Below are 24,919 nucleotides of genomic sequence, written 5' to 3' on the forward strand. Positions count from 1 at the left end.
TATATATATATATATATATATATATATATATATATATATATATATATATATAATTTACTTTATTCAATCATTTGTAAGTGTGAACTCATGAAAACCATTGCCACAGGTAATCAGACAATATTTATTTATTTGTTAAAGATTTATTTTTGGCGTCTCATCGTAGATTCAAATCTATAAATCAAAATGTATTGCATTTATGAAGAAAAGGTTCAGCACCCAAGGCTCTATCGCTATTGCCTCAATGGTGTACAGTGTCTTTGGGTGGATTAGGATTGTTTGTGATTTGGTCTTAGTGATTTAGGAGTCCTCTTGACTACTCCTAACGTTTCACAGATTTAGGAGCTAGTTTTAGTGCTAAAATGCTTTGTGAAATACTCTTTGAGCAAAAATTTAGGACTCCTAAAATTAGGACTGACACGGCCATTATTTTTAAGAGTTTCTCCTAAATCGGCAAGTTAGGAGCTACTTTTAGCCTTAAGATGTTTTGTGAATATGGCCCCAGAAAATCAGTCATGAGGTGAAAAACAAAAAGGTGGGAATAAAGAACCCTAAACTCTAACACAAAGAACCATTTCAGCATATAAAGGGTTCTACAGGACGATGCAGTTCTAAATAGAACTGTTACTATGTGTAAAGAACCTTTTAAAGAACCATCTTTTTAGAGTGTATATACATTCTTTTTTTGGACATGGTACTATGGTAATACCATCATGTTTTATTTGGCTTGAACCAAGCTAATGCCATTCTATTCTTTGAAATACCTTCTAGTACTACCCTGTAAATACTATGGTATTCATTCAGGTTCATTACATATTTTAAATAGTACAATGGTATTATCATCTCGTACATCACTGTACATGTTTCTGCCACAGTACTTTTTTCGAATAAGTTCTAAGTTTTTGTTGCTGTCCATCAGCAACGCTTTTATTTGAATACAAATATGGAGAAGGGCTTTATTGACAGGTAATTAATTACACATTCCAGTCACATCAAATCATATGTACTGTGCTTTTGACATATATCGACCGGCCTGATGCCGTTTACAAACCACAAATTTAATGGATGCAATTGTTCTCGGTCAGAATGTTATATCACTTTCAGAGGCATCAGATCCTCTGTAAAAAGTTCCAGGAAAACACAAAATCTTATTGGAGCAACCAAAGAGCCCATTCATTCTCTTTCACTGCAGGATTAACAAAGGGGAATAATGCTTCACTCCCAGCTTCAAGCACAATTGAGAGGTAGAGCTTGAGCAGGAAGAGGTGTAACTTCTCTTCTGACAGGGAGACTATGGAGCGTTTTTTAACATTTAATCCATCCTGTTTGCATTATTCCTCTTTGGAACGTAGAACTCTGGCACAGCCTGTGCCCTCGAGGTTAAGTGCTGTTACATGTGTCCCTTTATATGGTTGTTACACACACAGTTTCACTAGCCTGGCTAGGGTTACAGATAGGGCATGAGTTCATAAAAAGCTGAATACACTAAATTTAATGTTGATTTTGAAGGAATTATGGATAAATGTTGTATGATGCCAGTTGCATGACAGCTTATACTGTTGTACTCTCTATATTTTCCTGCTGACAATTGCCAGTTCTTATCTATTTCCCCTTCTGATCTCAGATCAGTAGGAGAAAGGTTTTCTCTTTTTCACCACCTACACACAAAACAAAACAAACACTTGATAGCTTTTGTAATCTGGGCTGTATGTTAGTAGTACAGATGACGAGGATAGCTAAAGTGCCACATAATGCATTTCAAAAACTTTCAAAAGAATTGGTAAAGCCTGACGTCTCTTAGCCAAGTAAATGAATCAGGGTGAATCAGTGGCCTGCAGGCAAAATGCCTGGCTGGAGTGTTATTTAACCGCACAGTCAGTAACTCCTACATGTCATGCTGTCTTCCCTTCTCCAGTGCTGATGCTAAATGCTCTGTCTTTTCTCTCTATGGATCGGTTAAATACCAGTGTAATTGGCTGCTCCAGGCTCAAGCACTGTCGTAATGTGTTGTACAACATTTCCATTAACACTTGCCTGAGGCACTGAAGAGATAAAATGGGTAATGACTGCAGCCAAAGGTTCTGCTCTTTTTAGCACACTGTCCTCCTCACGAGACAGTCTGCGTTAAAGAAAGTCTACAATCTAAGTTTATATACAGCCATTCAAAAAAATTTGTTTAAGGAATTAATACTTTTATTCAGCAAGGATGCATTAAACTGATCAAGAGTGACAGTAAAGACATTTATAATGTTACAAATTTTTTTTATTTTAAGTAAACTTCAATAAACAAATGTATCATGGTTTCCTCAATATTAACCAGCAACTGTATTCAACATTGGTAATAATAAGAAATGTTTCTTGAGCACCGAATCAGCATATTAGAATGATTTCTGAAGAATCATGTGACTGGAGTAATGACTGCTGAAAATTAAACATTTTGTCATATGTTCTAATAGAAGTTATTTGATAATCTTATTTTATTGTCAAATAAAATATATTATAAAATACACAGCTTAAAGAAAAGATGTGTTCATAGTTTCTGCTTATTTTATGGGAATCTGTAGCTATTAAAAAAGCAAATCTTGTGTAAATGGTTTATTTTGAGTCTTTACTTCATAGTTCCTTTTCCACACAGATTTCAATTAATTAGTTTTTTGTAGTAGCATTTAATTAGTTTCGCTTACTGATGGAAGGTGGACATTCATTCTTGAGTAGAATGTTTTCTAAATATGGTCCTGTTCAACTTTAACCTCCGCCATAACATAATTAATTCAACTGAATCTATTAAGTTATTTCACCCCGGGGGGCTTCAGTCTCCCCCAGAGCCTTGCTAACCGATGCCTGCACTGTTTATTTTTCACTTGTGATTATTTTCTCTCCTTTAAGGATAATAACACAAAATCCCTCAAATCATCGATCCTGTGTCTCAAGTCATTATAGTATATCCATAATGTTTCGACGGATCGGCGCGCGGGCCGGGAGAGACGGACAGGTCATTTGCAGGGCTGGCGGAGAGCTGTATCAGTGCCAGTGATTTAACAGGGAGGAGGGCCTGTCAATTCTCTCAGAGACACTTTGAGACTGGGGACAGATTGGGGAACAATACAGGGTCTGGAGGTGCTTATGTGTTTAATTAGCCTCTGACCCTGGCATGATGCCTCCTGTCAGACGTTACAGGCCACTCATGCAGATCTCTAATAGTCCAATAATGGGGGACTCAAGTGTCCGATGTACTCACATGTGAGCTGAATTTTAGCAGCCATTTCTTTAGTCTTCAGTGTCATATGATCCTAATGCTGATTTGGTGCTTAAACATTTCAACAATTTATCAATATTGAAAACAGTCATGCTGCTTAATATTTTTGTGGAAACCTTCGTACATTTTTTTCAGGATTCTTTGATAAATAGACAGTTCATACTTACAGAAGAGGATTAGGGCCAAGCAATAATAAAAAATAAAACCATCTCGAGATTAAAGTTGTTAAATTTCGAGAAAAAAGTCGAAATAAAATGTTGAGAATAAACTAGTTAAATTACGAGAAAAAAGTCGTAAAATTATGAGAATAAATTTGTTAATTTAATGACTTTATTCTCAACATTTTATCTCGACTTTTTTCTCGAAATTTAACGACATTTTTCCTCATAATTTAACGACTTTTTTCTCGTAATTTAATGACTTTATTCTCAACATTTTATCTCGACTTTTTTCTCGAAATTTAACGAGTTTTTTTCTCGAAATTTAACAACTTTAATCTCGAGATGGTTTTATTTTTTTTATTATTGCTTGGCCCTAATCCTCTTCTGTACATACTGTATAAAAAAATGTTTACATAAAAAATTTTGGTCCTACTTTATATTAAGGGATCTATATTAATATTTAAATTAATCATTTTATACAATGCACTTGTATAACAACTGCATACATGTCATTACATTGTACATATGTTTTAAAAATACCTGCATGTAGTTACAGCTGTAATTAATTTCTGTGATTACATCTATAATTGCACCGTTGACCCTTTCCTTACATTTTGACCCACCCTTAAACCTACCCATACCACCAAACCTGTCCCTAATCTTACCCGTATCCCATCTCAATAGCAGCAAAAGTGTTTTGCAATACACGATGAACACAATAAGTACATTGTACCTAACAATTACTTTTTTTATGCAAGTCCATAGTAGGTAAAGACACCTAATTTAATAGTGTAACCACATTTTTTTTCTGAATAGACAAAATACCTTAGTGTTTGGTCTTGCTTGCTGCTAAAGCTCGTTTTTCATACTTCAGGTTAGGAGTTTTACACTTAGGCGCGTAACTTGTCCCGCATGACTCATACTGTACGCTTGAATCATAACGCCCACAACACCTTATCATTGTACGGGTGAGTTTTGCGCAGGCTACATCACTGACATTTTCTTCAGAATTGTTGCACATTCGTTAGATGTGCCAACTATAGATCTTATTTTTACTGAGTTACAAACAATATCTAATACCCAGTATTCAGTTCATCAGTAAAAAATCTGAAGGTGCTCTGAAATATTATACATAAAAAAATAAATAAAATGCTTTTGAATTTTACTTGTGCCAGTTCATGTTTGTCATTAAGTGTTAAAGAAGTCAGCATCCACGTCCCTTGTGTGCTTCAAACTCCAATGCCAATGTGATTATGAGTGAGCACTTCACTCTGAGAACAGCATCCGTCTCTCTGCAGCAGCCACGGCTGTTCGCTCTTTGAAGAGTCAGCAGCTGTTTAAAGTGCCGCCTCCTTGCTGTAGGCCTGCGTTTTCTGCGCCATTAAGTCCTGCCACGGCTCTAATGATTGAGAGAGACGTGCATGTCATTCTTTGAGGGAACTCCATCTCCCCACAGCACATCTTCAGCCAAGTCATGTCGTATGGATATGTGTGTTTGTCTCTGAGGGTGCTTTCACAGCTTTTGCTTCTGAACAGAGTTCGTTTGATGTCAGAGTTTGGTCCGTTTGGTTAGTGTGAAAGTGGATTTTTAAATTTGAGGGGTTAACGAATGAACTACACCCAAGTGAACGGCAATATGGTTCACCTTTGGCGTAAGTTGGGAGGCACCAATACTACAGTTCTTGCAGAAAATTATAACTATATAACGAACCGATAAATTACTATTCCGATATAGAGTGATGCAGGGAGGATGTCAGAACACATAAGACTAATTCGCCGCTGGTTTCTGTGAGATTTTCCTTTGGGGATTTATAATGCGGTTTTTCAGTTTGAGTAAAATAAAGCCTGTGGTAAAAAAAGTTGATGAAACTTTGATTTTTGAAAACTTATGTTTCTAATAAGTTCCAATTAAGTAACAGTTTGAGGTGTGAGTTTGTGCAGATTAAGTTCTAGAACAAAACATCAAAGTATCGTTAAGTTATGTTTATCACTGACTTTATATTCATACATTAAAAGGAACCAGCAGCAAATTAGTCTTCTGGGTTCTGATGTCATGCCCGCACCACTCTATTGCAATTGACCACATGCACGGAACGTTCTTAAAAACTTCCGCAATGATAGAAGCCAGCTGGGAAACTTCCGGTAAAATGTCACTTGTTGGTGTGTCGTGTCTTCAACGTCTTGAGGTAGATTTAACAGCATCAATAGGGTAATACTTAGTTTATAATCAGAATATAGTCACTTAAATAGTCAGGCCTAGCATTAAAAAAAGACATGTCTCAGTGTTCCTCCTTGGCAAAATTCAATTTGACCATCAGTTTTCATACTTTCATGTGGAAAAAAAAGCATCAACACACTAAATTAAAGATTTATTGTGCGCTTTAGTTAGATTCATTAAATTAAAGGTGCCCAAGAATGCTTTTTCACAAGATGTAATATAAGTCTAAGGTGTCTCCTGAATGTGTCTGTGAAGTTTAAGCTCAAAATACCCCATAGATTTTTTTTAATAAATTTTTTTAACTGCCTATTTTGGGGCATCATTAACTATACACTGATTTTTTCAGTCGCCGCCCCTTTAAATTGCGTGCCCCCTGCCTCACGAGCTCTCGATTATATTACAGCACATTTACAAAATTCACACAGCTAATATAACCCTCAAATGGATCTTTACAAGATGTTCGTCATGCATGCTGTGTGCATACATCGAATCATGTGAGTAAAGTATTTGTTTTGATGTTCACATTTGATTCTCTATGAGTTTGAGGCTATGCTCTGTGGCTAAAGCTAACATTACACACTGTTGGAGAGATTTATAAAGAATGAAGTTGTATTTTTGAATTATACAGACTGCAAGTGTTTAAAAATGAAAATAGCGACGGCTCTCTTGTCTCCGTGAATACAGTAATAAACGATGGTAACTTTAACCTCATTTAACAGTACATTAGCAACATGCTAACGAAACATTTAGAAAGACAGTTTACAAATATCACTAAAAATATCATGTTATCATGTCAGTTATTATTGCTCCATCTGCCATTTTTCGCTGTTGTTCTTGCTTGCTTACCTTGTCTGTGCACAGATCCAGACGTTAATACTGCCTTTCCTTGTCTAATGCTTGAACATGGGCTGGCATATATGCAAATATTGGGGGCGTACACCCCGACTGTTACATTACGTTATGTTGAGATCCGCGTGTTTTCCGGAAGTCTTTTAAACAAATGAGATTTACATAAGAAAGAGGAAGCAATGGGGTTTGAAACTCAATGTATGTCTTTTCCATGTACTGAACTCTTGTTATTCAACTATGCCAAGGTAAATTCAATTTTTCATTCGAGGTCACCTTTAAATGTGAGTTTTCATAAGCTTGTGGTGCATTGACTGACTGTCAATGCAGTGATTATAAAGGGAGAGCTTTCTGTGCAAGAAAAGTAGAGATGAGATGAGATTTTGTGAGTATTTCATACTTCCCCTTGACAAAATGTATTTTTAAACCTAGTGATTTTATAATGTTTAATATTTATTCAAAAGTGAAACTGAGTGGAAAACTATTACAGACTAATGACTAACATGATAATGACTAATATGAGCTATTCAAACATTCCCATTGGCTTCATCTTTGTTGCAGTCAATAAAACTGGTTTATTGGTAAATTAGGCAAGTGTGATAACTGCATTAAAATATAAATACAACATTAAAATTCAACCATTGATGGTTTTGTGTCGATGTACAGCAGAATGACAGTTCACCATAAATGCCCAAGCTGGCTTAACAAAAACCATGAAGTAATTGAATATGGTCAATTCTGTACTATTTTGTCAAAATAAAGTTTTAAAATCAGTTGTTTAATATTTATTATATTATTTATTATAATGTATAGAATGAAACATTTAAAACACTTTGTGTAATTTTATTTTTTCTGTTGTGTTCATCATTCAACTTCTGTAATCGGTAGAAAATTAACTTAAAAAAAAAAAAATCCTTGGCTGCTGACATGGCATTAAAATCTCAGCTACCTACCGACCTCTAATATCAGCCTATAAACAATATGGTACAATATGGTACAAATGTTGTGCATATCTTAACACTCAGTTTTAGACTGATACAGTGAACATTTTTTCTTAATTGCTGTAAGCACGTGTGTATGAGTGCATCTGTGTACACGTTTGAGCATGTATATATATGTGTGTGTGTGTGTGTGTGTGTGTGTGTGTGTGTGTGTGTGTGTGTGTGTGTGTGTGTGTGTGTGTGCCCGCCCGTGTGCGTTATCTCTATGCAACTCTGTGTGTTTATCTAAGTGAAGGCATTATGGACCCTCATGGCCCAGTGCTGGCAGTATATGAGTTGCAGAGGAAAGAGCTTATCCACAATAGATCAACCCTGAATTACCATCTTCTCTCACATCTGGGCTTTTGTTCACTTATTCCAAACTGCCAGAAATGATTGAGCTTCTTTCACTGTTTCCCCTCCCCTTTTCATGCTCTTTTTCTAAAAAAAAAAAAAAAAAAAGAAGAAAAAAAAAGGTTCCTTTTGTTAAACCACACAAAGACTGTTTAATAGTTTGGAAATATAAGATAGTCAGCCGAACAAGGGTGAATAGGGCAAAAGTTCAGATTGGAGAATAAGCTCTTTTTAGGTGTACAGAAATTAAATCCTCTCTTGTTTCAATACTGTTTTACACTTGACAGACACGTGTGATGTTTTTATTTTTTGTAATTCTTGTGTCACTGCCAGTGTGTTGGAAATTTCTTGTTTGGCAACTTTGTTGAAGTTTCATAAATCTTTTTTCTTATTGAATGTGTCCAGCATGACTAGGTCAAATTATATTGTGTCAAAAATTAAAAACATTTTGCGAGATATTTTTTCTGTATATATAAAAAAAAAAAAAAATCTCCATTTACTTATTTGATTATTATTTGCGTTTTATCTGCATATTTACAGGCCCGATTGTCTGTATTACAGAGTGTTTACTGCCGATCTAACATTAGTCTATATTAAACACTAATACAATGATAATCAAAGGCAACGAAGCTATGACACAGAACATGTCCGCTCGCCGAACAGCCCCACATCTGATTTACCGTCCCTACAAACGACCTGTCCGCTCACCCGCGAGATCTTCCCTTTAATTACACCATAGATTTCCCCCTGATGAACTCCCTCAGAATTAACACAGCCACGGCTAATTCCAGCCCCTCCTCTTTCACCCTCACTCGTGTATTATTGTTGTACAGAGAGCGCCGGTGCAGTTTAGCTACACAAACATTAGTATTAACGATTGGCCAGTTTGGAATTGGTGACAAACTGCAGGCGGAGCGCAAAGTTTTGTAGCCTGAAACCAATCAGGAAGTTAATGAGGAGAAAAATTACTCCTTTTCGTCAGCGCCCCTTAATTACCTCCACGCCAGAGCAGCGCAGAGGAGGAAAGGCAGATGAAAAAGAGGGAGGGCAAGAAGGGATGAGGCACTGTAAGAGCCTTTATGCTCCTTTTCTCAGGTTATGAAGGTCAGGAAAGCAGCTGAACAGGATTTGTGTGCGCTGCCCCTCCCGACACTCGTAACTTTGATAGAATCTGTAGAGACTGTAATGTATTAGCTTCATATGCGCATTGAGATGAGAGCTGACCTGGCTCAATGCACAAACTACCATCCATTTTTATAGGGATCTATAACATTTGTGCTGCTAGTGTTTCGGTTTTACATTTACATAGTCGTTTATTTAAGCAGGTGATTTGGTCTTTGGGTTAAAAATGTAATTTAATAACTGTCAGGGTTTATTTAATGTTAAACAGAACATCTGATTCTAAAGGTAATTTTTTAGAGTGTCTTAATTCATATTTACGTTGATATCATGATGCTATTTTAGTTATCAGTCTACACACAGATACTGGAGAAAGTCAGCACAGTACAGACTCGTCCTGCACTCAATAGTCTTGTGCTCGCTCAGTAGTCTGACTGGCTCAATACGCGTATCTTCAGCTTGAGTGAGTTTGCCTAAGTAGCCAGAACTTGCTGCAGTGTGAGATTCAGAAAAAGGCACCACTGTCTTTACTTTGTTGTAATGTTGAGAGCTGACAGCGCTGCTCATACAGTTAATTGATGCTCTTTGGTTTGACTGGAGAAGCTGATAATCTCAAGATCAGAAATACTTTGACAGCATTGTTTCCACTCTTAACATTGTGTTTTGTGTAAAGATTTAGATTGTTCACATATTTGGGTAGAATTCAAGATGGTAACTTTAAAAAAAAACAAAAAATTGGACACTTAAATTACACTGAGAAATATGTATAATTTCATTATATTTTAACCATCTGCTTTCAAAGTGATTGTTATTGGATGTAAACTACAATTCGCCATTCAAAAGTTGGGGGTTTGATTTTTTTTTTAAATAATTGTAATAATTATTAAAGACTTACATTACATTACACTATTAATCAAAAAATGTATCAAAAATGTCAGTTTTTACAAAAATGTTAAAGGGTTAGTTCACCCAAAAATGAAAATAATGTAACCCTCATGTCATTCCACATCCCTTCATCTTTGGAACACAAATTAAGATATTTTTGATGAAATCCGATGGCTCAGTGAGGCCTCTATTGAGAGCAATGTCACTGAACCTCTCAAGATCCAGAAAGGTACTAAAGACATATTTAAAACAGTTCATGTGACTACAGTGGTTCTACCTTAATATTATAAAGCGACAAGAATACTTTTTGTGCACAAAAAAAAACAAAATAGCAACTTTTCAACAATATCTAATGGTGGCCAATTTCAAAACACTGCTTTGGAGCTTTACGAATCAAATCAGTGGTTCGGAGGGCAAAAGTCATGTGATTTCAGCAGTTTGATACGCGATCCGAATCACTGATTCGAAACAAAAGATTCGAAAGAAAACATTTTTTTGTTTTGTTTTTTTTTGGCACACAAAAAGTATTCTCTTTCTGGATCTTAAGAAGTTTGGTGTTGCTTGCAATAGAGGCCTCACTAAGCCATCAAATTTCATCAAAAATATCTTAATTTGTGTTTTGAAGATGAACGAAGGTCTTACAGGTGTAGAACGACATGAGGGTGAGTATTAAGTTCATTTTTGGGTGAACTAACCCTTTAAGTATCACAACTGCTTTCATTATTGATAATAATAATAATGTTATAATAGTAATGTCTTGATAATAATGTTAAGCATACTGTTGTTTATTGAGCAGCAAATCCGCATATTAGAATGATCATGTGACACTGAAGACTGGAGTAATGATGCTGAAAATTCAGCTTTGCCATCACAGGAATAAATTACATTTTACAATAGATTAAAATAGAAAACAGTTATTTAAGTTGTATTAATATCTTAAGTTGTATTAATAGATTTTAATGCGGCCTTGATGATACTTATAAAAACATTAAAAAAACAGATAACCTATCAGAGTAACTACCGGTATGAACTTTTTGTCTTGTTCTTGAACAGTATGTCTTATGTTTATGGTTATTTCTGATAAATGCTACTTGGCTTGACATTTTGTTTCTAATTCAAAGACATTCAAGCATCTTTAAGTGTCCAAATACTTTTTGGCACTATTGTACTGTACATGTCATTAAATGTGAAAATGTCAGGAACCAAAAAGCTCATGTTACAAGCATGCTTCGGGTATTGTTTATCACAGATGCCATAACCAGATTATGCTCTTGCTTAAAAGGTCTTCAATAATAAACAAAAAATAGTTTATGTGTCATGATGCATCCTATTTCAGCTTACTCCAGTGGAGCTCAAGATTCCATCAGCTCAATGATCAACACTGAGAACAAGCTTGAGTGTGAGAGCAGCTCAGAATCTGGAACCTTCTCCGTGGACTCCGTCATAGAGGGAGCGACCAAATAAAACACCCTCACCTGCACCAATCTCTCATTTTTCTGTTGAGTTGTTTCTGTAACTTTTAACTAAATGTGTAATGATTCTGTAACCAAATCCTACCTTACTGTTCGGCATTTTTTGTAGTTAATACTGATCAGGTTGATCAATGTGGTGTTATGCAGCTTTGTAGTGGTAATTCTTTTAAGATGTAATCTAAGTTTCTCACTGATTATCAGAAATGCAGTTTACATAGTTTTTGTTTCATACAGTTTGATAGCTTCAGTTTGTTCACTTTGCTGCTGCAGTTTTTAAAGACTAAATTGATTCACTTTCCAGCAGCTATTGAAAGAAATGGCAGAGCAGAACGATTTATTGTCACGTATCGGTTCAAGCTCAATATCGCTGTCATTGGCCTAATGGATAATCTAACTTGTTTCCATGACCTTCATGCTGCAGACTCTATGAGGGCTTCTCCAGCATCTCCACAGTGTCGTGCGGGACAGTTGGGTTAGAAGAGATACTATTAAATTATGCTTCAATCTCACAGCGAACAGCTTGTTTATTTATGGCCATCACTAAAGGACATCATTTAACTTTTGATGATTTGCATCAACCCTGTTCCTGTGCACGATCCAGCTAATGTGCAGTGCTCTTCTGAGCTTTCTTTGTATAATATGAAGCTGTGCCCTTGATTTTAATGGTGTTGGCACAGATAGCGTCCTCAGTCAAGTCACAAACAGAGGAGAAGAGAAAGACAAAACTTTCTTTCCTTTTAGGATATGTTAAATGTATTAGGCTGATTGAAATGAGCCATATGTTAATATGTAATCTGATTTTTACATTTTTATTATAGTGGATGGCGCTTTATTATGCTTCGACAATCGGTATATCTTTTGCACTTATTTACTTACATGCAACTCAATATTAGTAGGTATCTTGCAGAGACAAATTAATTTTGTTCTAAAAACCAATGTAAAATGTCATTATTTTGATGCATTTTTGTGCAATGACTAACAGTTCACAGTTTGATTGATTTGTTAATTTGTTTTCCAGACGTGTTAATTTACCCACTGTATTTTGCCGGTGGCGTGGATGTGCTCTTGTCCTCCGACACCATAATGTTACAAATATTTGTATTATTGTTGTGATTATAAAGCAATGCAAAAGCTAATTTGCAATCGTTGTATGTTTATATGCTCTCATGTTCAGTGGAAATAAAATCATTATTGATGACTGACTTTCACAAGGCTTTTGACTGTTGGAGCGCAATATAAAATCCGAAATGAAAATTACTTGTATTTTCTTTGCTCTGCACCCTCAAAACATTCATTCGATTCTGCCCCATCTGCTGTAATCAATAACCTGACCATCTTGTTTTTTTATTAAATGCACTTACTCTTAATTTCATCCCCCAGTGGTTTTAGTGAGAAGAATGTGGAGTTACCTATATGGCTTTGGCATTATAAATCACTTCTGGAGAGCAGATTGTACAGCAGTATCGATTGATCCTGATATATCACAGAAATTTACTGTCACTTCTGTTTTCAATTAAAGATACAATCAGTCAGATAATGACTTAATTGGATTTTACAGAAGATTGAGTTTTATTGTCCCGTGCTTTACGAGTTTAGTTAAGGAAGGCCGCTTTATCATAGGCTGTCAGCTCTGGGCTCCGGCGTGCCGCCGTGTCCTTCTGTTGCTGCTCCAGGTTTGTGTTCCAGCGACAGCCTGAAAAGTGTCTGTGGATTTGTTTTCCTTGAGCTGCTATTGTGCCATCAATCATGCCGGCTGCATGAAAGATAAAGCCACCCCTGTCCCAAAGTCTCGGTGCGTACTGGAGGGAGGGGGACAGGTGCTAGAGCTGCATTTTCTTAAGTCAGGGCTTTTGGATTTAAGAGAGGAAGAGGTCATCATAAAAGTGTTTGATGACTGTACGGTCTGAAACAAGGCCCAGTTTAATCTGTAATAATACATTTATTTGAATTGAATGCATTTTATTTCGAGGGTTCTGTAAAGATATTAAAGAAGATTACCGGTATATGAGAGAATAGAAAACCTTGACGGTCGAATTTATGGACAACATGCAGATTGTTGTGTTAAGAAATTCAATATAATTATTACAATTACAAATTACAAAATCAAATATTAGCATGCTTGCGTTGCTCTTGACACATAACAACCTGTTTAGATGAATAGAAATACTACAGAAAAATAGCACAATATTGCATGCTATTTTTTTTATTTAGTATGGTCCTGAATAAGCCCTTTTTTAAAGAAAGAACAGATGTTTACATATATACACACTCACTGGCCACTTTATTAGGTACACCTATTCAACTGCTCGTTAACACAAATATCTAATCAGCCAATCACATGGCAGGAACTCTGTGCATTCAGGCATGCAGACATGGGGTGCTTCTCATTTCTTATTTGTGCATCCTCGTTTCCTTTCCTCGCATCTTAGCTCCACCCTTTAGGATGCGAGGGAAGGAAACACCTGTTTATCCTCGCTCATGACTCCTCAGGAAGCTTTGTTACTACTCGTTCCTCGCTCCCCGTGGTGCAATTAGAGAAATGCCCTTCAAGATGGCTGAGTTCGGTCGGTTTCCGGGTCACAGGCTGGAGGACGGGGGAGGGAGGAAATGAGGAAGCATCTATTTGAGTATTGAGAAGCACCCATGGGGTGCGTCTCAATCAGCTCCCTAGTTCAGTAGTCATGGCACTGAACAGGCAGTCGGACATTTTAAGGGCTGTCTCAATCGCAAAATCTTACCAGTGCACTGAAACGTTTGCTCCCTTAAAAATCCCACAATTCACCTTGAAAACCAGAGGGCATCGATGCTCACAATGTTCCCTTAACGGAAGCACAAAACATAAATCACGTGAGCCAACTCACTACACTTTTTTTTTTTTTTTTTTAAGTAAAAACCATTGTTTAATTATATTTAAGCAGAAACATACATCATAAGCTAACATTTATAATTTATTTACAGCTGAGATGTTGCAAGTACATATGTAACACGCTAAGTATTTCTTATAATGTACTTTAAATAACATTAAAAAAAATAATGTCAAAGATAACAACTCTGTTGTTCATAAATACCAGTAGTGATGCTGTACAATGAAGACGCTGTCATGTCGCTGGAAATAGAGACATGCAAGTGTCCCAATGTGTAGTGAGCCAGGGTCCTAACTGTTCTTACCAGTTCCTGAATTAGTGTACACAATGTACTGATTCACAACCTAGGAAGTTAGGGATCTGATTGAGACACACCCATGGTCAAGATGATCTGCTGAAGTTCAAACTGAGCTTCAAAACAGGGGGAAGAAAGGTGATTTAAGTGTCATGGTTGTTGGTGCCAGACTTGCTGGTCTTTCAGAAACTGCTGATCTACTGGGATTTTGGATGATCTCTAGGGTTTATAAAGAATGGTCCTAAAACGAGAAAATATCCAGCAGCAGAAGACCATACCAGGTGCCACTCCTGTCAGCTAAGAACAGGTAACTGAGGCTACAATTCCTACAGGCTCACCAAAATTGGACAACAGAAGATTAAACGTTGCCCAGTCGAATGAGTCTCAATTTTTGCTGTGACATTCAGATGGTAGGGTCAGAATTTGGCATAACAACAAGAAAGCATGGATCCATCCTGCCTTGTATCAATGGTTCCGGCTGGTGGTGTAATAGTGTGGGAGATATTTTCTTGGCACACTTTGGGCACGCAACTGCGTGATGCTGTCATGTCAATGTGGACCATAATCTCTGAATGTTTCCAGCATCTTGTTAAATCTAAGCCATGAAGAATTAAGGCAATTCTGAAGGCAAAAAGGGGGCCAACCCAGTACTAGCAAGGTGTACCTAATAAAGTGGCCAGTGAGTCCACAAGACAAAATAATAACTGAATTTACACAAATGAACCAGTTCAAAAGTTTATATACCTTTGAATCATAATACTGTCTGTTGTTACCTGGATGATAAATCACTGTTTTTATATTTTGTGATAGTTGTTCCCTTAATAAAACTGCCTAGTGTTCATTAGGAAAATCCTGCAGCCACATTCTTTTGTTTTCTGGCATCTTCTGTATATTTGAACCCCTTTCCTGACTATGATTTTGAGATCAACAAGATGCATTAAAGTCACCATGAAATCGAAATGGACTGTTCTTGTTTTTTTATTTTTATTTTTTTATCCATCTTATTCCTGACTAGCCTACTGCGTTTCGAATTATGGGTTGCACTTCTGGTTTGGGGAACTTCCATTTAAAAAGACTGAAACGAATCTTTTCATATCATAAGGTTGCCCTCCAATAAAGCTGTTAGTTTGACAGAATGAGCTGTCAATTTTTATTTCATGTTTTATTTTCAGACATCGTAACGCTTGGTATTTTAATGTAACGTTACAACAAGAACATCTATGGCAAGAGCTCTTTTCAGCAGCTGCTTTCTATCCTCGTGATTATTTTCTTTTGTCCCTTTGCATACGGCTGTAATAGTATGGAAAAGGACAACATATACTGCACATTTGTGGTCTGTCCTTCGGATTTAATTTACGATATATCCCATTAATAATTCACTGGAATGCACAAACAATCTCTCATTTTTCTCCTCAAAGCCTCACGTCTCTTTCCAGGTTCATTTTCACAGGTAAATACAATTTATTATCTGTAAAAATGATGGAAATAACTTTGAAACACTTTTTTTTAACATTTTTTATTAAGGCAACGTATATTACAAAATACAGATATATATCATTATAGTTATATTTACCCGTCCGTTATTGCTGTGGAAAGAATCACGCTTTTCATGGCCTGTTGAAAGTACCTTGTTGATGCTTTTACACTTTTAAATGTCCTTATAAAGGTGCTAAAGAGGATGTTTTGTTTTATACATTTTTGCAATATTACTTGAAACTGTCTTTACTAACTGATAAAATACTTTTTATTAGGTGCACTGAAAGGAATAATATTAATATACATCATCTGTGCACGAGGTAGGGCCTTAAAAACATCAGCCAATCGTTTACGCGATCATCGCGTAAACGATTGGCCCTCTTGCTTGTCAATCTCTGCCGTGACGTTCCTTGTGAGAGACGAGCGCGGCTGCGCGCTCCAGTAACTTTCCACACTCCACAGGCGCCGCATGCAATGTTTTTGTCAGGAGACAGGAGTAACAACTGCAGATTATGAGTTACCTGCGGTGAGTCCGACATAATGAATCCAAAAAACACGACACAGCGAATGCCGGTGTTAAACACTCGTGTTCCAATACTCGTGCACGAGTTTTGGGAGGCGTTCCCTCGAAATGAGCTGTGAAGGAGGGGGGTTGTTCTTACGCATGCGCTCATTTCAAAAACTCACTAACAGTCTTTGGTTTCTCAGTCGACGAAAAGATCCTCTTTAGCACCTTTAATGTTCATTGGTTGAGGGTAGAATAGAATTGGTGAGTAGAATAATGTCATCTCATTGTACCCAGTTTTAAAAAAAATTATATTGTGTTCATCGAGCGAGCCTTTCACTGACTGTTTACAGCTTAACGGGAAGTTACACCCATAATTTGTGCAACACGTCATGGGGCGTAGGAATAAGTTGGATAGAACATTACATTATTATAAATAATTGATCCATGTACATCATTATTTTTATGAAATCCATGTACTACGTCTAATCTTTAATTAAAATAACTTCCCCTCTCTCTTGCAACAACACTTCTCTTCTGTTCTCTGATGACGCGTTTACTAGTGTGAGGGCGGGATCAACCTGTCACTCACATGACATCACAGCAATGGCAAACCACAACCATCCAATCAATTGCCCATGGACAAGATCAAGTCCCACCCTACTTTTTTTTTTTCTTGTCTGGAAGCTGTTTTACTCGGATATATGTCACAATAGGAAAGAAAACACTATCGCAAATTTAATTTCATGCTGACTTTAAGAGTTAGGGGCGTTAACTTTTGAACAGGATGATGTGTATATTTTTCACATTTTGTTAATTCATTTAGTACTGCCGTTTAGAAGCTACACAAGTACATGTTTCCCAAAAGACAAAATAAATAAAATTTACCCTGATCATCCAATTCACAAAGTTAATATTATTTTTTTCTTAAAATTATTAATATCTTGCATATTTTGCAAGGGGCATGTAAACTTATGAGCAGAACTGTAAGATTTGCCAACTTGTCAATGTGACAAGAAGAACCATTATAATTAGATTGTTTTAAGTCATTTGAAAATGAAAGCCACACACTATAACTTTAAGTCTTATGACCAATTTAGTACATGCCCAACTATGCCGACAATGTGATCAAGCACCTGTCCTGTGAATGTAATGGCCTGAACATGAAACCCTTTTTCCCCAGGCACAAAAAAAAAAAGTAAATTAATACGGTAACTGTGCGAGAATAATGAGTGTGATTGATTGGATATGAAACTGTCAGTGAGTTTTACAATTACTTATTTGTTGTTCTAACTTTGAGTTTCAGTTGTACTCGATTGTATATTTCAAGTCCCATTAGAGTGGGTTATAGAGGCAGACAACTATTTTGTTGTCAGCCTTTGAGATGGAGAGGGTGTGGCGGGGAGGTGTGGGTCCTGTCAGAGTCTCAGTGATTTGAGTGCCCTTGGAGGCTCTGTCCATGCAGAGGGAATAACCAGACATTTCACTGGACAGATGTCCCGTCATTACTCACAACATTGAAACTATTGGCTGCCTGTCAGAGAGGCGCAATGAAAGAGAAGCCGATTGGGGTCTCGATGGACAGTTCACAGACTCAACGTTGAGTCTATACATAATTACCACTATAAACCTCCATCAAACCTGACAAAAAGTACAAAAAGAGACTAAATGAAATTTAAGAGCATCATCTATGAAAATGTATCTGTATTAGAATAAAGTACAAATATTTAGATTGAACAGACGATGAATGTCAGTATTTCTTGTCTGAAACATTGAAACCCTTTAATAACAAGTAACCTTTTGTGTGTGTAACCTATGGCAGTACTACTTGTTTTCTTTCTGAAATTAATCTCTTGTAATATACAGTATAATAATAATATAAATACTTATTCTCATTTGTAAGTTGCTGGGGATAGGTATGTTTGCTAAATAATAATGTAAAATTATTAGGGAGTGAAAATACCTCCTGCACTGAGTGGTTTGCTGTAGAGATTTAGTTGGTGTCATATACTGAGTTTATGGTTTCTTAGATCTTAGACGTGGGACATTTACTGGCTTTATTCTGTCCTTCAGCTCAGTATAACAACTTTTGGGCTCCACATAGATAAACCACAGTCTAGTGCTGCTAGTATGGTTCACTTAACCCACAGAAAATGTCCATACTAATCTTTCACCGTTGGAAATAACACTTTTTTAAAAACTACATTTAACTTTGAATTAGATGTATTTTAGTCAAATGCATATGAACACAAAATGTATGAACCCCCAAAATAATGTTTATCTGTTTCTGTTTATTGTATCTCTCTGTCAAAACATCAGACATCTCTGTTCTCTCCCATTACAAAATCTTCCATTGAGTGATTTAATTAGTAAAACTGTCATGCAGTTCTGAGCAGACAGAAAGACAATATTAGAATTTTAAAAATGTCATATATTTACAGAATTTCACTCCCCATCTTAAACAATCTGATTTTTAAATTACATTCAAAAGAGCCAGATATTTTGTATCTTTGCTGGTTGTTAGATTTTTTACTTATTTTATCTAACATGCTTGTATCTTAAACAAATTGATCAAATTGTAAAAAAAAAAAAAAAAAAAAAAAAAAAAAGCATTATAGTTGATAAATAAATTGTACTTTTCATTTCACATTTAATGGATTTGTGTGGATGGTATATATAGTGCATGTTCACCTTATTCTCTTTTTATTTTTCTATTTACATTGAGGCCAATCAGTGGCAGAAAAATAAATAATTTTATTGGAATTTCTGTTGTCCTCCCACTCCTCTTGGTGTGAATTCCCCTCGCCATGAACACACTGCACGCTGCATTATCGTCACCTTGAAATTTCATCTGCTATTTTCCAATTAAAAGCTTAATAGCCCTGGAAACGGAGTTCATGTGGTGAAGTTTACCGTGGCCCCCAGTTCTCAAAGTTGTGCTGCCGGGATCCCATTACGTGCTTGAATAAACCCATTTAGGAACTGAAACGGGACTCGAGGGTGCCCGGTGTTGAGTTTCACTGGACTCTAAAAGCGATGGGCATCATTTTAAAAAAGGTGTGCTGCAATTTACACCCACATCGCGCGCCAAATTGCATTTAAAGTCTGTGTATGTTTACTGTGGGCACAAAACAAAATAGGCCTGTTTAATGTAGATGACATCTCCCACTTCACTTGATTCAATTCATTTTTTTTTTTTTTTTTTTTTTTTTTTTTTTCATCTGATCCTTCCAAAACTCATTTGGTACAAGTCCAAATTATATTGCCCAATTAACTCGCATGCATGTCGGACTATTCAACATTTTTCATGGGAATAAGTTAAGAGCTCATTCAAATGCAAACCACCATATTATTGTCGCCTGTGTTTAATTCGAATTCACAGCGTGTGGTTAAACTAAATACCAAAGCGGTTGCAGGATTTTCATGAAAAGCGCACAGCAGTTATGTGAATTATTTTCTACATTCCCACTTAATTTTTTAAATTAGGCTACTGCACTCCTAAAAAAACTCATATGTTGAAAAATCGCTGTGGGTCCGATTTCAAACAACCAATGAACATTATGGTGGATTATTATTATTAATATTATTTAATTCTCTTTTACGCGTACCAGGCCTATAAAAATATAGCGAAAAACAATTATAGAGTTGATTCAATTAGAGAGATTATTTAAAATAATGCGCATTATTCAATGACTTTTATGGAAGTCGGCGTTTTAGGATTAATTACTGTCAATAGCCTAATTTTCGATATTTCGCTAAATGTAGCCTACTGAAGTTTGTCTAATGCAGCCGATTGGATTCTGACAAAAGTTAGCCAAACTACTTTAAGCAAAACATTGTTCGTGATATAGCCTACTTGTGTTACAGTAAATGTAAAGCCTAGTAAAATCATAATGTATCATGCAGATCCTAACTGCCAGAGCTCAAGCAGCCAAGTTGCTATGGCTACAAACTTTTGAGACACCTTCAACCTTTTATTTGGACTTCCTTATAAGAGCTCCAAGTTTTAACAGATCAGACATAATTCCCACGCTGCTTAAAACACTTAAAAATAGTAAATCTGTAGGGTATTTGTATTAAAAGTTTGCATATCGGTAAGATATTGCTTAAACTCTATTTGTAATTAGAAAAAAGCGAGACTTCCTCCCTCCATCCAGTATCAGGGGGATGTAAATGGCTCGTGACAGTGATGTGAGAAATAGAAGTTACTCGTTAGTGCGTGTCAGATCGCCTGATGCACTTCTTTATTGCGGGGCGAAAGGTGGATCCTCGTCTTAAAGAGTCAACACCTCTCATCACGAGTGTAGCGAGCAGTAGAGGGGCTTGATCTCTTCACTATACTTGACAGCACTCTTCCTCTACTGCTTATCTGATGCACTTGCGCCTCTGGCACCTCTGGAAACGACTTGAGAAATGAATGGCTACGGATCGCCCTACCTCTACATGGGGGGCCCGGTGTCCCAGCCGAGAGCACCCCTCCAGAGGACCCCCAAATGTGCCCGCTGCAGGAACCACGGGGTGCTCTCCTGGCTGAAAGGGCACAAGCGTTACTGCCGTTTTAAGGACTGCACTTGCGAGAAATGTATTCTAATAATCGAGCGCCAGCGGGTCATGGCGGCTCAGGTGGCGTTGAGGAGGCAGCAGGCGAACGAGAGTTTGGAGAGTTTGATCCCGGAGTCACTGAGAGCGCTGCCTGGCATCACGGTGGGGAGCGGGGATCAGAACAACCCACGAACAAGCGACATAGACCTCCGCTGGAGCACAGAGACAGTGACCCCAAAACCACCGCAAGGTAACCGCTTACACAAGTAACGCAATGTTTTAGACATTTTACTCAGGAAAACTTCGTTTTAGCAACACAAGCGTTTTGCGTGTTGGGAGGTTCTTTCAAATGATTTGTTATTAATCGTTTTATTTTAATAATTAGCTATAATTTGCCTGTTATTTTATTGTTGTTACAAAATTTAACTATTATTTAAAATATACATATTATAGAGTAGGATAAACGAGATCATGCCTAGAGTTTTAAACCACAATACCTTTGAAATAACATTGTCACGTTAATGTTCGCAACAATAAAAACATAATTATCACAAATATCTTACAAAAATAATCTTTGCACGTAGCAACAATCTTACTGATTGAGACAACTTGATAAAGCATAATGCGGGCATTTTTGTTTCCTGGAAGTATAACCTATTTTCCTGACCCGGAAAAATAAACTTAGGCCTATATAGCTAGTTAATTTTGTTCTTATTGAAATATTATTGTAGGTATATAGGCTATTAATTATAGTGTTGTTCCTGATATTTTAACCATCGCAAACACGTTTATTGGACCAACTTTTTTTTTTTCATGTGAGATTAAAATGGCAGCATCCCAAACCTGAAAGTTCTGCTAAATTATTTAGTCAGGAATAATTAGAACTTAAATATTTCAGACATGAAGCCGAACGAAATCGTCGTATTTCGGTGAGATGATGAATTTGGATCGTTTGAAAGATGCACATCACATGTAACAGGACAGGCCCTGCCGATCATTTCGGAAGAGGTCAAGCTGAAATGCAAAGCAAGTCCAAATGAATGTAAAATGTTTCTAAAGTAATCAGTTTGCAAAACTGTAGTGAAGTGGAATCGACAACAGATTTCTCAGTGCCACCGCGTCAGCGTTTTTATGCGAACAGTTAATAAAGTCGCCCATTATAAATCACAGGAGTGCTGACAGCTCGATAACCTGAATGTTGCACTTCCAGTCTGCAGAATCGGACAGTGTTTGAGAAGGTATAGCGAGTCAGAATTTTTGCTGGACTTCTGTATGAGATGCCTGTAAATTATCAGACCTTTAAAGATTGAAATTAAAATTTACATTTAGCTATTAGACTGGTGGTTTCATAATCATTTAGATTTTTTTTTTTTTTTAAATCATAATGCAGATGCAGCATCACTATATTACCATCTTTTAATGTACAGTATGTTAATGAAGTCTGTGCTTGTGTGTGTGTGTGTGTGTGTGTGTGTGTGTGTGTGTGTGTCTGTGTGTTCTCCAGACCTAAACGAGGATCTGTCTGGTGAGCAGTCTGGTGGAGAGAACGGAGGTAGTGCCAGTGACAGAGAACCAGAACCAGTCAGCTCCCCTGAGGAGTCTAAACCTAATTTGTGTTGCACCCCTGACACGTCAGACCCGACTCCCCAGCTCGAGGAGTCCCGCTTTAGCCTGTCTAAATCCTGCACTGAGCCAGAGCCCAAAGCTGACAACCCCAAGTACTCTCCTGAGCCCAACCTCCTCATCGAAGGCCTCTCAGGCTCTGTATCTCTTCCTTTCAGTCTGAGGGCAAACCGACCTCCACTGGAGGTCCTGAAGAAGATCTTCCCAGCCCACAAACCAGCTGTCCTGGAGCTCATCCTGAAAGGCTGCGGTGGGGACCTGGTTGGAGCCATCGAGATTCTGCTGTCCAGCCGTTCCACAATGAAACCAGAAAAGATCCTGTCTGAGAACTCGGATGCCCTGGTTCTCCCGTCAAACGGCCACCTTTTTGAGCACCCGCTGAGCTCTTACCCTGTCTCGTCTTCCAAGTGGTCGGTCGGTTCGGCCTTCCGTGTTCCCGATTCCCTGCGCTTCTCCTCAGAGCCTTCTGGTGGAGTTGTACCAGGCCCTCTTAGCATGCCGCTACAGCACGGCTTCCCCCAGCCGCCTCGATACCCCCTCATGCTGAGGAATTCGTTGAGCCGTGGCCAAGCCGGGCCCTTCGTGCACAACGATGTGACTCTGTGGAATACCATGACGTTACAGCAACAGTATCAGCTGCGCTCACAGTATATCCCGCCGTTCTCAGGCCCCTCGGCCGGAGTGATCCGCAGCTCACCGCTCCTCACCAGCAGACCCACCGAGGAGCATCGGATCAGCATCCAGGAGGAGAGCTGCCCTGTCATTGCCAAACAGAGCATGTACGCTGCAGATGAGGAGTATGATGAAAGATCTGACTCCTCAGACTCCAGGATCCTGAATACTTCCTCCTAACTTCTGCTCACTCCAGCGCTTTCAATAGGAGGATGGGAAACAAGCACTGAAATGCATTTCAAATGGCTTCTTGAAATGATACAAAAGAGACACTGCTCGTCTAGGAGCGCAATGAAAAGATATACATTGCTTTACTTGAGGTATTGTATTTCTACCAGAGGTTGTTGTGCCAACTTAATCATGTGTGGAATAACATTAGCTTTAATTTGGGGGGGGGGGGGGGGGAATTCATTAAGGTACTATTATTTGACCAAAAAATCTGAATAACTTAATATATTTGAGCACAGTGATCTCTATTTCCACTTTGCATGAAATGTACCATTGATAACGATTTATTGTAACAAATAAATAAAATAAAAATATTCCAGCAGTCCTGCATGTAAAAATATGGCAAATAAACCTTCTATGAACTGTTATTGTCATTGTGTTTACCTGAAGCAAACATGCATTAGATATCTGCAAAACAAACATTTATCATTTTCAAAAACAGCATTAGGTAATAAATTAGGCATTTATTTATTAGGATTTGTTTTAAGAAAACAGAATATATCTTCAAAGTAAGAAAGAGAAACAACATAATACAGCAACTCTTTTGAATTAAAAACTAAAAGGCATGGATTTGTTTTGTTTGTTTGTTTGTTTTTTTTAGAAGAAAATGACAATTCAGTAGGCAACTCATTAGAATAAAAAATGTAAAAGGAATACCTACCATCTTGTCTCATTTAATCCACTACCAATTCAGCCCCTTGCCTCCTGCAAAGAACATTAATGCAGTAAGTACAGCTGTAAGGCTATATAGTTCTTTAATATATAATTAAGCCTATAGCCTACCACTAATAATACCAATTGTTATCGTCCTCTTTATTTTGTTTTGAACCAGTCATTCATAATTAAATAACATTTGCTGTTTATTATCTGATGGTTTACGTTAATGTCAATGTAAAAAAAACGTGATTAAAAATGAACAAAGGTTTTTTTCAAAAAAGTATTTTTAATGGATCAAATTATTTGCGTTTCTCAATGAAATGAGCAGAAAAATGAGCTAACTGCGCCATCCAGTGGACCTTTTTAACAATACACAATTTCGTGACTACTGACCCAAAGAAGAAAAAAAATCTTCAAAAATATGCCTGATTCCTGTTTTTAGTGTTATTATTCGTAAATACGTAACATACACATCTAGCTAACAATAAAGGCTAATATGTTTCACTCTAAAAAAAATAAAAGGTTCCAAAAAGTTTTTTTTTCCAAACCAGTGCCATTGAAGAACCTTTCAGTGAACAGATCTTGAACCCATTGTTTACTTAATGTGAAGAAGTTTAAAAGACCCTTTTTCCACTTTAAAGAATCTTAGTGGAAATGTTCCATTGTTTTTAAAAGTTCTTCATGGAACCATGGATGCCAATAAAGAACTTTTTTCGAGTGTCCGATTAGAATTAGATCTTATGGGAAACATAAAATCAAATGAATCTAA

General features: G+C 37.1%; 2 protein-coding genes across 5 annotated transcripts in view; both read left to right on the forward strand.

The window, feature by feature from the left end:
• Positions 1-24,919, forward strand: part of dmrt1 (doublesex and mab-3 related transcription factor 1) — a 64,139-nt gene that overhangs the window by 24,246 nt on the left and 14,974 nt on the right. For 2 of the 4 annotated variants that reach the window (XM_048189090.1, XM_048189086.1), the window contains one exon: positions 11,153-12,490. The exons of 1 other annotated variant lie outside the window; for it this stretch is intronic. In XM_048189090.1, the coding sequence (XP_048045047.1) occupies positions 11,153-11,191 (39 nt within the window). In that variant the 3' untranslated portion in view covers positions 11,192-12,490. Of the gene's footprint in view, positions 1-10,816; positions 10,849-11,152; positions 12,491-24,919 lie in introns of those variants that run through there. One more of the 4 variants, XM_048189088.1, reaches the window with a different exon arrangement.
• On the forward strand, positions 19,931-23,861 carry dmrt3a (doublesex and mab-3 related transcription factor 3a). Its single transcript, XM_048189085.1, has 2 exons — positions 19,931-21,220; positions 22,475-23,861. Exons 1-2 carry the CDS (start codon positions 20,842-20,844, stop codon positions 23,443-23,445), a joined length of 1,350 nt encoding a protein of 449 aa, XP_048045042.1. The 5' UTR covers positions 19,931-20,841; the 3' UTR covers positions 23,446-23,861.

The sequence above is a fragment of the Megalobrama amblycephala genome, linkage group LG4 (genome assembly GCF_018812025.1).
Source record: "Megalobrama amblycephala isolate DHTTF-2021 linkage group LG4, ASM1881202v1, whole genome shotgun sequence".
In the NCBI taxonomy this organism is placed as follows: Eukaryota; Metazoa; Chordata; class Actinopteri; order Cypriniformes; family Xenocyprididae; genus Megalobrama; species Megalobrama amblycephala.